Source organism: Salvelinus fontinalis, chromosome 26 (assembly GCF_029448725.1).
Source record: "Salvelinus fontinalis isolate EN_2023a chromosome 26, ASM2944872v1, whole genome shotgun sequence".
NCBI classification, from domain to species: Eukaryota; Metazoa; Chordata; class Actinopteri; order Salmoniformes; family Salmonidae; genus Salvelinus; species Salvelinus fontinalis.
The window spans coordinates 6,373,600-6,387,631 of NC_074690.1; the positions used below are offsets into that span (position 1 = coordinate 6,373,600).

At 46.3% G+C, this 14,032-nt stretch overlaps 1 protein-coding gene across 2 annotated transcripts; it reads left to right on the plus strand.

The window, feature by feature from the left end:
* The first annotated feature begins 395 nt into the window (after positions 1-395).
* Positions 396-13,043, plus strand: LOC129823582 (UDP-glucuronosyltransferase 1-6-like). Of its 2 annotated transcripts, none has more exons than XM_055882426.1 (8): positions 396-1,588; positions 1,988-2,200; positions 4,329-4,456; positions 5,217-5,310; positions 5,494-5,619; positions 5,719-5,806; positions 8,777-8,996; positions 12,039-13,043. In XM_055882426.1, the coding sequence occupies exons 1-8, from the start codon at positions 596-598 to the stop codon at positions 12,310-12,312; spliced, it is 2,136 nt and encodes a 711-aa protein (XP_055738401.1). In that variant the 5' UTR covers positions 396-595; the 3' UTR covers positions 12,313-13,043. The 2 variants fall into 2 exon arrangements, with proteins under 2 accessions (XP_055738401.1, XP_055738400.1); XM_055882425.1 differs by lacking the exon at positions 12,039-13,043 and adding an exon at positions 11,839-12,032 and having other exon boundaries at positions 538-1,588.
* Positions 13,044-14,032: the final 989 nt, after the last annotated feature.

Below are 14,032 nucleotides of genomic sequence, written 5' to 3' on the forward strand. Positions count from 1 at the left end.
TTATCATCTATGCATATTCACTTTAATTAACTCTACCTACATGTACATACTACCTCAACTAACCGGTGCCCCCACACATTGACTCTGTACCGGTACCCCCCCTGTATATGTTGTTATTTTACTGCTGCTCTTTAATTACTTGTTACTTTTATTTCTTATTCTTATCCATATTTTTTTAAACTGCATTGTTGGTTAGGGGCTCGTGAGTAAGCATTTCACTGTGAGATCTTCACCTGTTGAATTCAGCTTTTCACTGTAAGATCTACACCTGTTGTATTCGGCGCACGTGACTAATGGCACCAACCCAACATTTGATTTGAAATACATCAATTCCATTCCGTTCACTCCATTCCAGACCTTATTAAGAGCTGCTATTCCCTCTCCTGTGACAGAGGAATTCAGACCAACCCAGTCCCAGAGAGATTAGGAAGCAGAGTGAGTGAGAGAGGGACAAAGACAAAGACAAAAGACAAAGATTAGGAAGACAACACATGACCAGAACACAAGAAGACAGTCAAGAAAGGTTCTCATTTAACTTGTAGTGATCAACGGCTGAGAGAAAGAGAGAGACAGAGAGAAAGAGAGAGAGAGAGAAATGGGGGTAACAGCAGTTGTGGGTATGTGCCTGTTGCTGACTACAACTCTGGGGCAGAGTGTGGCTCGAAAGACTGGTGGTGGTGGTATAGAGACTGGTGGTAGTACAGAGAACGGTGGTAGTATAGAGACTGGTGGTAGTATAGAGACTGGTGGTAGTAGTATAGAGACTGGTGGTAGTATAGAGACTGGTGGTAGTATAGAGACTGGTGGTGGTAGTATAGAGACTGTTGGTAGTAGTATAGAGACTGGTGGTAGTATAGAGACTGGTGGTAGTATAGAGACTGGTGGTGGTAGTATAGAGACTGTTGGTAGTAGTATAGAGACTGTTGGTAGTATAGAGACTGGTGGTGGTAGTATAGAGACTGGTGGTGGTAGTATAGAGACTGGTGGTGGTAGTATAGAGACTGGTGGTGGTAGTATAGAGACTGGTGGTGGTAGTATAGAGACTGGTGGTAGTATAGAGACTGGTGGTGGTAGTATAGAGACTGGTGGTGGTAGTATAGAGACTGGTGGTGGTAGTAGAGAGACTGGTGGTAGTACAGAGAACGGTTCACCCGGTAGAGCAGACCATCTAACTGATGATACTAGTAGCCCTGAGATTGTAATTGGTCAAACTGTCGGTGGTCCAACTGGTTACGTGGGCCGTCTGCTGGTAGTCCCGATGGACGGAAGCCACTGGGTGGGGGTTAAGGCCATCACCGAGGAGATGGGTCGTCGTGGACACCAGGTTACCGTGGTGATCCCCGAGGTGAGCATGCGTCTGGGCCCCAGCAGCAACTGCAGGACTGTGTCATATCCTGTCCCCTACGGCCAGGAGACAGTGGACATGCTGATGGACAAGCATAAAGATAACCTGCGTGCTGCCACACTGCCCCTAGTGGAGCGGATGACTCAACACATGGCTAATATCCAGAGTGTCAGCTCCTTCATACTGACTACTGCTGAGAGTCTGCTGTTCAACACCACACTAATCACATCTCTGGAACAGCAGGTCAGTCAGGGTGTGTGTGTGTGTGTGTGTGTGTGAGAGAGGTCTTGTGAGCTTGTGTGTCCCTCCTCCTTACCTCCCTCTCTCCCTCTCTCCTTCCCTCCCTGTCTCTCTCTCCCCCTCTCTCCTCCCCTCTCTCATTCCCTCCCTCTCCCTCTCTCTCTCCTTCCTCTCTCCTTCACTCCCTATCTCTCTCTCCCCTCTCTCCTTCCCTCCCTCTCTCCTTCCCCCTCTCCTTCCCTCTCTCTCCCTCTCTCTTTCCCTCCCTCTCTCTCCCTCTCTCTATCCCTCCCTCTCTCCCTGTCTCCCTCTCTCTCCCTCTCCCTCTCTCCTTCCCTCCCTCTCTCTCCCTCTCTCCATCCCTCCCTCTATCCCCTCTCCCCATCTATCCCTCCTCTCCAGGGTTTTGATGCGGTGTTGACCGACCCGCTGGTCCCTACAGGCAGTCTGATAGCCAGGCGTCTGGGCGTTCCGTCTGTGTGTCTGCTCAGAGGGATCCCCTGTGGTCTGGACCTGACGTCCGCCGCCTGCCCCTCTCCTCCATCTTACGTTCCGCGCTTCTTCACCAAATACACACATAGTATGAGCTTTCCACAGAGGGTGGGCAATGTACTGGTGAGGACACACACACGACCGTACGCACACACACACACACACACACACACACTGCACATGCACGCACACACACACACATGACACAACCGTACACACATGCAAAAACACATACAGTTGAAGTCGGAAGTTTACATACTCTTAGGTTGGAGTCATTAAAAGTCGTTCTTCAACCACTCCACAAATTTCTTGCTAACAAACTATAGTTTTCGCAAGTCAGTTAGGACATCTACTTTGTGCATGACACAAGTAATTTTTCCAACAATTGTTTACAGACAGATTATTTCACTTATAATTCACTGTATCACAATTCCAGCGGGTCAGAAGTTTACATACACTAAGTTGACTGTGCCTTTAAACAGCTTGGAAAATTCCAGAAAATGATGTCATGGCTTTAGAAGCTTCTGATAGGCTAATTGACAATTTGAGTCAATTGGAGGTGTACCTGGGGATGTATTTCAAGGCCTACCTTCAAACTGAGTGCATCTGCTTGACATCATGGGGAAATCAAAAGAAATCCGCAAAGACCTCAGAAAAAAAATTATAGACCTCCACAAGTCTGGTTCATCCTTGGGAGCAATTTCCAAACACCTGAAGGTACCACGTTTATCTGTACAAACAATAGTACGCAAGTATAAACACCATGGGTCCACGCAGCCGTCATACCGCTCAGGAAGGAGACGCGTTCTGTCTCCTAGAGATGAACATACTTTGGTACGAAAAGTGCAAATCAATCCCATAACAACAGCAAAGGACCTTGTGAAGATGCTGGAGGAAACAGGTACAAAAGTATCTATATCCACAGTAAAAATAGTCCTATTTTGACATAACCTGAAAGGCCACTCAGCAAGGAAGAAGCCACTGCTCCAAAACTGCCATAAAAAAGCCAGACTACGGTTTACAACTGCACATGGGGACAAAGATCGTACTTTTTGGAGAAATGTCCTCTGGTCTGATGAAACAAAAAAAGATCTGTTTGGCCAGAACGACCATCGTTATGTTTGGAGGAAAAAGGGGGAGGCTTGCAAGCCGAAGAACACCATCCCAACCGTGAAGCACGGGGGTGGCAGTATCATGCTGTGGGGGTGCATTGCTGCAGGAGGGACTGGTGCACTTCACAAAATAGATGGCATCATGAGGCAGGAAAATAATGTGGATATATTAAACCAAAATCTCATGACATCAGTCAGGAAGTTAAAGCTTGGTCGTGAATGGGTCTTCCAAATGGACAATGACCCCAAGCATACTTCCAAAGTTGTGGCAAAATGGCTTAAGGACAACAAGATCAAGGTATTGGAGTGGCCACCACAAAGCCCTGACCTCAATCCTATAGAACATTTGTGGGCAGAACTGAAAAAGCATGTGCGAGCAAGGAGGTCTACAAACCTGACTCAGTTACACCAGCTCTGTCAGGAGGAATGGGACAAAATTCACCCAACTTATTGTGGGAAGCTTGTGGACGGCTACCCGAAAACGTATGACCCAAGTTAATCAATTTAAAGGCAATGCTACCAAATACTAATTGAGTGTATGTAAACTTCTGACCCACTGGGAATGTGATGAAAGAAATAAAAGCTGAAAGAAATCATTCTCTCTACTATTATTCTGACATTTCACATTCTTAAAATAAAGTGGTGATCCTAACTGACCTAAGACAGGGAATTTTCACTAGGATTAAATGTCAGGAATTGTGAAAAACTGAGTTTAAATGTATTTGGCTAAGGTGTATGTAAACTTCTGACTTCAACTGTACATGGACTCATGTACCCTCACCCATTCACGCTCACTCACTCATTCACACGCATTCACACTCACTCACTCATTCACACGCATTCACACTCATTTGTACTCACTCACACTCACTCATTCACACTCATTCACACTCATTTACACTCATTCACACTCACTAATTCGCACTCACTAATTTGCACTCACTCATTCACACTCACTCACTCATTCACACTCATTCACACTCACTCACTCATTCACACTCACTCATTCACACTCACTCACTCATTCACACTCACTCACTCACTTATCCACACTCACTCACTCACTCATTCACACTCACTCATTCACACTCACTCACTCATTCATACAAACCACACACCTTCTTCATCTGGTTCTATAGGTGAGTCTGGTGGAGCCGTTGCTATGCCGACTGCTTTACTGGCGCTTCGACCAGCTGGCCAATCGCTTCCTGGGAGAGGATGTGGGTGTGGCCGAGATACTGGCAGACACCGCCATCTGGTTGCTAAGGTACGACTGCAGTTCCCCTGCACACACATTCTGGTTGCTAAGGTACGACTGCAGTTCCCCTGAACACACATTCTGGTTGCTAAGGTACGACTGCAGTTCCCCTGCACACACATTCTGGTTGCTAAGGTACGACTACAGTTCCCCTGCACACACATTCTGGTTGCTAAGGTACGACTACAGTTCCCCTGCACACACATTCTGGTTGCTAAGGTACGACTGCAGTTCCCCTGCACACACATTCTGGTTGCTAAGGTACGACTACAGTTCCCCTGCACACACATTCTGGTTGCTAAGGTACGACTGCAGTTCCCCTGCACACACATTCTGGTTGCTAAGGTACGACTACAGTTCCCCTGCACACACATTCTGGTTGCTAAGGTACGACTACAGTTCCCCTGCACACACATTCTGGTTGCTAAGGTACGACTGCAGTTCCCCTGAACACACATTCTGGTTGCTAAGGTACGACTGCAGTTCCCCTGCACACACATTCTGGTTGCTAAGGTACGACTACAGTTCCCCTGCACACACATTCTGGTTGCTAAGGTACGACTGCAGTTCCCCTGCACACACATTCTGGTTGCTAAGGTACGACTACAGTTCCCCTGCACACACATTCTGGTTGCTAAGGTACGACTGCAGTTCCCCTGCACACACATTCTGGTTGCTAAGGTACGACTACAGTTCCCCTGCACACACATTCTGGTTGCTAAGGTACGACTGCAGTTCATCACACACTCTCCAACATTTTGTTGTTAAGGTATGACTTTACGCTGGAGTTTCCTCGCCCCCTCATGCCTAATATGGTGCTGGTGGGAGGGATCAACTGCCATGTCAGGAACCCTCTGCCACGGGTGAGTGTGTTTGTTGATTGGTCAAAAACACTGTGCTGACGAAGGGTTAAAATGCTCTTGCTGTCTGCTAATTCAATTTGCTATATTAACTGTGTGTGTGTGTGTGTGTGTGTGTGTGTGTGTGTGTGTGTGTGTGTGTGTGTGTGTGTGTGTGTGTGTGTGTGTGTGTGTGTGTGTGTGTAGGAGCTGGAGCAGTGGGTATCAGGGGACGATGGCTTCATCGTGTTCTCTCTGGGCTCCATGGTGGCGTCTCTCCCAGAAGACATCACTCTCGTCTTCCTACAGGCCTTCACCCTCATACCACAGAAGGTAAACACAGTCAGATCCTCACACTAAGATACCGTCAACTAACCTGTGTGTGTGTGTGTGTGTGTGTGTGTGTGTGTGTGTGTGTGTGTGTGTGTGTAGGTCCTGTGGCGGTACTCTGGGCCGGTTCCTGGCAACGTTCCAGACAACGTGAAGATGATGAAGTGGATCCCTCAGAATGACCTGCTGGGTACGTAGATCTAGAACAGACAGATGAGGAAGTGGATCCCTCAGAATGACCTGCTGGGTACGTAGATCTAGAACAGACAGATGAGGAAGTGGATCCCTCAGAATGACCTGCTGGGTACGTAGATCTAGAACAGACAGATGAGGAAGTGGATCCCTCAGAATGATCTGCTGGGTATGTAGATCTAGAACAGACAGATGAGGAAGTGGATCCCTCAGAATGACCTGCTGGGTACGTAGATCTAGAACAGACAGATGAGGAAGTGGATCCTTCAGAATGATCTGCTGGGTACGTAGATCTAGAACAGACAGATGAGGAAGTGGATCCCTCAGAATGACCTGCTGGGTACGTAGATCTAGAACAGACAGATGAGGAAGTGGATCCCTCAGAATGACCTGCTGGGTACGTAGATCTAGAACAGACAGATGAGGAAGTGGATCCCTCAGAATGATCTGCTGGGTATGTAGATCTAGAACAGACAGATGAGGAAGTGGATCCCTCAGAATGACCTGCTGGGTACGTAGATCTAGAACAGACAGATGAGGAAGTGGATCCTTCAGAATGATCTGCTGGGTACGTAGATCTAGAACAGACAGATGAGGAAGTGGATCCCTCAGAATGACCTGCTGGGTACGTAGATCTAGAACAGATAGATGAGGAAGTGGATCCCTCAGAATGACCTGCTGGGTACGTAGATCTATAACAGGCAGATGAGGAAGTGGATCCCTCAGAATGACCTGCTGGGTACGTAGATCTAGAACAGACAGATGAGGAAGTGGATCCCTCAGAATGACCTGCTGGGTACGTAGATCTAGAACAGACAGATGAGGAAGTGGATCCCTCAGAATGACCTGCTGGGTACGTAGATCTAGAACAGATAGATGAGGAAGTGGATCCCTCAGAATGACCTGCTGGGTACGTAGATCTATAACAGGCAGATGAGGAAGTGGATCCCTCAGAATGACCTGCTGGGTACGTAGATCTAGAACAGACAGATGAGGAAGTGGATCCCTCAGAATGACCTGCTGGGTACGTAGATCTAGAACAGACAGATGAGGAAGTGGATCCCTCAGAATGACCTGCTGGGTACGTAGATCTAGAACAGACAGATGAGGAAGTGGATCCCTCAGAATGACCTGCTGGGTACGTAGATCTAGAACAGACAGATGAGGAAGTGGATCCCTCAGAATGATCTGCTGGGTACGTAGATCTAGAACAGACAGATGAGGAAGTGGATCCCTCAGAATGACCTGCTGGGTACGTAGATCTAGAACAGACAGATGAGGAAGTGGATCCCTCAGAATGACCTGCTGGGTACGTAGATCTAGAACAGACAGATGAGGAAGTGGATCCCTCAGAATGATCTGCTGGGTACGTAGATCTAGAACAGACAGATGAGGAAGTGGATCCCTCAGAATGACCTGCTGGGTACGTAGATCTAGAACAGACAGATGAGGAAGTGGATCCCTCAGAATGACCTGCTGGGTACGTAGATCTAGAACAGACAGATGAGGAAGTGGATCCCTCAGAATGATCTGCTGGGTACGTAGATCTAGAACAGACAGATGAGGAAGTGGATCCCTCAGAATGACCTGCTGGGTACGTAGATCTAGAACAGACAGATGAGGAAGTGGATCCCTCAGAATGACCTGCTGGGTACGTAGATCTATAACAGGCAGATGAGGAAGTGGATCCCTCAGAATGATCTGCTGGGTACGTAGATCTAGAACAGACAGATGAGGAAGTGGATCCCTCAGAATGACCTGCTGGGTACGTAGATCTATAACAGGCAGATGAGGAAGTGGATCCCTCAGAATGATCTGCTGGGTACGTAGATCTAGAACAGACAGATGAGGAAGTGGATCCCTCAGAATGACCTGCTGGGTACGTAGATCTAGAACAGACAGATGAGGAAGTGGATCCCTCAGAATGACCTGCTGGGTACGTAGATCTATAACAGGCAGATGAGGAAGTGGATCCCTCAGAATGATCTGCTGGGTACGTAGATCTAAAACAGACAGATGAGGAAGTGGATCCCTCAGAATGACCTGCTGGGTACGTAGATCTAGAACAGACAGATGAGGAAGTGGATCCCTCAGAATGACCTGCTGGGTACGTAGATCTAGAACAGACAGATGAGGAAGTGGATCCCTCAGAATGACCTGCTGGGTACGTAGATCTAGAACAGACAGATGAGGAAGTGGATCCCTCAGAATGACCTGCTGGGTACGTAGATCTAGAACAGACAGATGAGGAAGTGGATCCCTCAGACTGACCTGCTGGGTACGTAGATCTATACTGAAAAAACATATAAACGCAAAATGTCCCCGGATCTGTCTAATCTGTCTGTCTGATCATTCTGTCTGATCTGTCTAATCTGTCTGTCTGATCTGCCTAATCTGTCTGTCTGATCTGTCTGATCTGTCTGTCTGATCTGTCTGATCTGTCTGATCTGTCTGTCTGATCTGTCTGATCTGTCTGTCTAATCTGTCTGTCTGATCTGCCTAATCTGTCTGTCTGATCTGTCTGTCTGATCTGTCTGATCTGTCTGATCTGTCTGTCTGATCTGTCTGTCTGATCTGTCTGTCTGATCTGTTTAATATGTCTGTCTGATCTGTCTGTCTGATCTGTTTAATCTGTCTGTCTGATCTGTCTGATCTGTCTGTCTGATCTGTCTGTCTGATCTGTTTAATCTGTCTGTCTGATCTGTCTGTCTGATCTGTTTAATCTGTCTGTCTGATCTGTCTGTCTGATCTGTCTGTCTGATCTGTTTAATCTGTCTGATCTGTCTGATCTGTCTGATCTGTCTGTTTCTTCTGTCTGTCTGATCTGTCTGTGTGTCTGATCTGTCTGATCTGTCTGTCTGATCTGTGTGTCTGATCTGTCTTATCTGTGTGTCTGATCTGTCTGATCTGTCTGTCTAATCTGTGTGTCTGATCTGTCTTATCTGTGTGTCTGATCTGTGTGTGTTAGCTCATCATGGTGCACGGGCCTTCCTGACCCACAGTGGGACACATGGTCTGTACGAGGGGGTGTGTCACGCCGTTCCCATGGTGATGCTGCCGCTGTTTGGCGACCAACCTGACAACGCTCAGCGATTGGCCAGTAAGGGAGTGGGCGTGGTCCTGGATATTAATCATATCACCGTAGAAACACTACTACAGGCGCTGGACGAGGTTGTCAACAACCCCAGGTGAGACGGTCAGAGGAGTGTGAGAGACGGTCAGAGGAGTGTGAGAGACGGTCAGAGGAGTGTGAGAGACGGTCAGAGGAGTGTGAGAGACGGTCAGAGGAGTGTGAGAGACGGTCAGAGGAGTGTGAGAGACGGTCAGAGGAGTGAGAGAGACGGTCAGAGGAGTGTGAGAGACGGTCAGAGGAGTGTGAGAGACGGTCAGAGGAGTGTGAGAGACGGTCAGAGGAGTGTGAGAGACGGTCAGAGGAGTGTGAGAGACGGTCAGAGGAGTGTGAGAGACGGTCAGAGGAGTGTGAGAGACGGTCAGAGGAGTGTGAGAGACGGTCAGAGGAGTGTGAGAGACGGTCAGAGGAGTGTGAGAGACGGTCAGAGGAGTGTGAGAGACGGTCAGAGGAGTGTGAGAGACGGTCAGAGGAGTGTGAGAGACGGTCAGAGGAGTGTGAGAGACGGTCAGAGGAGTGTGAGAGACGGTCAGAGGAGTGTGAGAGACGGTCAGAGGAGTGTGAGAGACGGTCAGAGGAGTGTGAGAGACGGTCAGAGGAGTGTGAGAGACGGTCAGAGGAGTGTGAGAGACGGTCAGAGGAGTGTGAGAGACGGTCAGAGGAGTGTGAGAGACGTCAGTCGGTAAAGCATGGTGTTTGCTACACTGCCCCAGTGTGGGTTCTAAGAATGTTTCAGTTTTAAGTTTCTAAAGTCCATCCACACTGACAGTGTGATCTGCACCTCTTCAACGTCAGGAGGCTGAAGAAATTCAGCTTATTCCCTGGGACATTTTGGGGCATATCCCTGGGACATTTTGGGGCATTTCCCTGGGACATTTTGGGGCATTTCCCTGGGACATTTTGGGGCATATCCCTGGGACATTTTGGGGCATTTCCCTGGGACATTTTGGGGCATTTCCCTGGGACATTTTGGGGCATTTCCCTGGGACATTTTGGGGCATATCACTGGGACATTTTCAGCTTCCAGGAAGTGTAAAGATCCTTGTGACACGGGGCTGTGCATCATCATGCTGAAACATGAGGTGATGGAGGCGGATGAATGGCACGACAATGGACCTCAGGATCTCATCACGGTAACTCTGTGCATTCAAATGTTCTAATTGCCGTCAATAAACAGCAATTGTGTTCGTTTTCCGTAGCTTATACCTGCCCATACCATAACCCCACCGCCACCATGGGGCACTCTGTTCACAACGTTGACATCAGCTAACCCACACAACGCCATACACGAGGTCTGCAGTTGTGAGGCTGGCTGGACGTACTGCCAAATTCTCTAAAACGACGTTGGAGGCTTATGGTAGAGAAATTAACATAAAATTCTCTGGCAACAGCTCTGGTGGACCTTCCTGCAGTCAGCATGCCAATTACACGCTCCCTCAAAACTTCAGACATCTGTGGTATTGTGTCGTGTGATAAAACTGCTCATTTTAGAGTGGCCTTTTATTGTCCCCAGCACAAGGTGCACCTGTGTAATGATCATGCTGTTTAATCAGTTTCATGATATGCCACACCTGTCAGGTAGATGGATTATCTTGGCAAAGGGAGAAATGCTCACTAACAGGGATGTAAACAAATTTGTGCACCATATTTTTAGAGAAATAAGCTTTTTGTGTGTATTGAACATTTCTGGGATTTTGTATTACACATGGAACCAACACTTTACATGTTGAGTTTGTACTGTATTCTAGTCCTGGTTCATCCTATATAACTACTGCTGTCCACTTCATATGTATAATACTGTATTCTAGTCCTGGTTCATCCTATATAACTACTGCTGTCCACTTCATATGTATAATACTGTATTCTAGTCCTGGTTCATCCTATATAACTACTGCTGTCCACTTCATACTGTATTCTAGTCCTGGTTCATCATATATAACTACTGCTGTCCACTTCATATGTATAATACTGTATTCTAGTCCTGGTTCATCCTATATAACTACTGCTGTCCACTTCATACTGTATTCTAGTCCTGGTTCATCCTATATAACTACTGCTGTCCACTTCATACTGTATTCTAGTCCTGGTTCATCCTATATAACTACTGCTGTCCACTTCATACTGTATTCTAGTCCTGGTTCATCCTATATAACTACTGCTGTCCACTTCATATGTATAATACTGTATTCTAGTCCTGGTTCATCCTATATAACTACTGCTGTCCACTTCATATGTATAATACTGTATTCTAGTCCTGGTTCATCCTATATAACTACTGCTGTCCACTTCATACTGTATTCTAGTCCTGGTTCATCATATATAACTACTGCTGTCCACTTCATATGTATAATACTGTATTCTAGTCCTGGTTCATCCTATATAACTACTGCTGTCCACTTCATACTGTATTCTAGTCCTGGTTCATCCTATATAACTACTGCTGTCCACTTCATACTGTATTCTAGTCCTGGTTCATCCTATATAACTACTGCTGTCCACTTCATACTGTATTCTAGTCCTGGTTCATCCTATATAACTACTGCTGTCCACTTCATACTGTATTCTAGTCCTGGTTCATCCTATATAACTACTGCTGTCCATTCTGTCTATACTCTCTATTCTGTCTATACACACCACTATATAGTTATATTCCAGTCTCTGACATTGTTCGTTCTGATATTTCTTAATTCCTTTATTTTTATTTTGGGGTATTTGTTGTATATTGTTAGGTATTTTTACTGCACTGTTGGAACACAAGCATTTTGCTGCACCTGCGTTAACATCTGCATAATATGTGGGTGCATCAAACATTAGAATTAAATTAGAGAGGCTGAGGCTTCTGGGGATTTTCTCCCCTGCGTGCCCAGTTGGTAATCAGGTCATGGTGTGTCTTTCTGCAGGTATAAGTCCAGCCCGGTTGGTAATCGGGTCATGGTGTGTCTTTCTGCAGGTATAAGTCCAGCCCGGTTGGTAATCGGGTCATGGTGTGTCTTTCTGCAGGTATAAGTCCAGCCCGGTTGGTAATCAGGTCATGGTGTGTCTTTCTACAGGTATAAGTCCAGCCCGGTTGGTAATCGGGTTATGGTGTGTCTTTCTGCAGGTATAAGTCCAGTGTACTGAAGCTCTCAGCCATTCACAAGGACCAACCAGTGGACCCCCTGGAGCTCTCTGTCTATTGGACAGAGTTTGTGATGCGTCACAAAGGGGCGGGCCACCTGAGAGCCGCCGCCCAAGACCTCAACTGGTTCCAGTACCACAGCTTGGATGTGATTGGCCTGTTGATCGCCGTGGCGACGTCCGTTGTCGTGGTGACGTTAAAGTGCTTGTCGCTGTGCGTGCGGAGATTCACATCCAGGAAGAAGAAGGAGGACTGACCAGTAGGGGCGGAGCCTGACCAGTAGGGGCGGAGCCTGACCAGTAGGGGCGGAGCCCAGAGGCAACAACAGATATCCACATTTATTTTAAATGTCCTAAAATGTTTGTGTATTAAAATGTTGTGTATACCAGCTCTTCCTAATTAACACCTGAAGGACGCTCAGCCATCCCCTTTGTTCTGTTCCACCACCAGCACACCTGGGTCTCCTTCAGTAGAGAGTCAACTGAGTTAAACAGCAACAGATTCTCTCCGTCTGAGGAGAAGGGAACCAACCAAGCGGGAATCAGAAGCAAACAGAAAACAAATGGAATCAAACGGGTACTGGGGAGGAAGCTACCAAAATGGACGGCTATGAAAAGCCAACTGAAAATTATTCATGATTATTATTTGACCATGCTTGTCACTTATGAACATTTTGAACATCTTGTCATAGTTCTGTTATAATCTCCACCCGGCACAGCCAGAAGAGGACTGGCCACCCCTCATAGCCTGGTTCCTCTCTAGGTTTATTCCTAGGTTTTGGCCTTTCTAGGGAGTTTTTCCTAGCCACCGTGCTTCTACACCTGCATTGCTTGCTGTTTGGGGTTTTAGGCTGGGTTTCTGTACAGCACTTCGAGATATTAGCTGATGTACGAAGGGCTATATAAACTTGATTGATTGATTGATTGACTGTACACTAATGAATACACCACAGATGTCTTCAGGAAATAAAGATGGTGGTTTTTTCTGTTTCAGTATCGGGGAGAGTAATCCTAACCACACCAATACAACCATTCAGTGGATTAAACCACTTCAACATTTATTATACATTCATTAGGATTACAGGCTGATCTGGTCCACTGTCGATGACAAATCTAATCCAGTCAAATCTAATCCAGACAAATCTAATCCCGTCAAATCTAATCCAGTCAAATCTAATCCAGTCAAATCTAATCCAGTCAAATCTAATCCAGTCAAATCTAATCCAGTCAAATTGAATCCAGTCAAATCTAATCCAGTCAAATTGAATCCAGACAAATCTAATCCAGACAAATCTAATCCCGTCAAATTGAATCCAGACAAATCTAATCCAGTCAAATCTAATCCAGTCAAATCTAATCCAGTCAAATCTAATCCAGACAAATCTAACCCAGTCAAATCTAATCCAGTCAAATCTAATCCAGTCAAATCTAATCCAGTCAAATCGAATCCAGTCAAATTGAATCCAGACAAATCTAATCCAGACAAATCTAATCCAGTCAAATCTAATCCAGTGTCATGTTCCACAACAACTACAATGTTGCTCAAACAGAAGGGAGAACTGATCAACAACCAAAACGAAACAGGTGTAGTTTTATGTTCTGAAAGACACTCGTGTCCACTGACAGTTGACTAGCAACAACAACTGGGACCTAAAAGACACCCACTAAATTTACCCAGGAAGAGGCAAACAAAAGAAAAACCCACACCAAACTTAAAGACAGGATGTACACCTAAAAGTAGAGCAACATGAAATTAGGGAAATGTATTTATTTAACTAGGCAAGTTAGTTAAGAACAAATGTCTTATTTACAATGACGGCCTACCAAAAGGCAAAAGGCCTCCTGCGGGGACGGGGGCCTGGGATAAAAAATACAATATAAATATAGGACAATACACACATCACGACAAGAGAGACAACACAACACTACATAAAGAGAGACCTAAGACAACAACATAGCATGGTAGCAACACATGAC

What these genes read in the sequence shown, in the direction of transcription:
- LOC129823582 (XM_055882426.1), top strand. Translation starts at nt 596, where the DNA reads ATGGGGGTAACAGCAGTTGTGGGTATGTGCCTGTTGCTGACTACAACT. An exon ending in TCACATCTCTGGAACAGCAG is followed by an intron (nt 1,589 to 1,987) that starts GTCAGTCAGGGT and finishes CCTCCTCTCCAG; the next exon opens with GGTTTTGATGCGGTGTTGAC. An exon ending in CCCTCAGAATGACCTGCTGG is followed by an intron (nt 5,807 to 8,776) that starts GTACGTAGATCT and finishes TGTGTGTGTTAG; the next exon opens with CTCATCATGGTGCACGGGCC.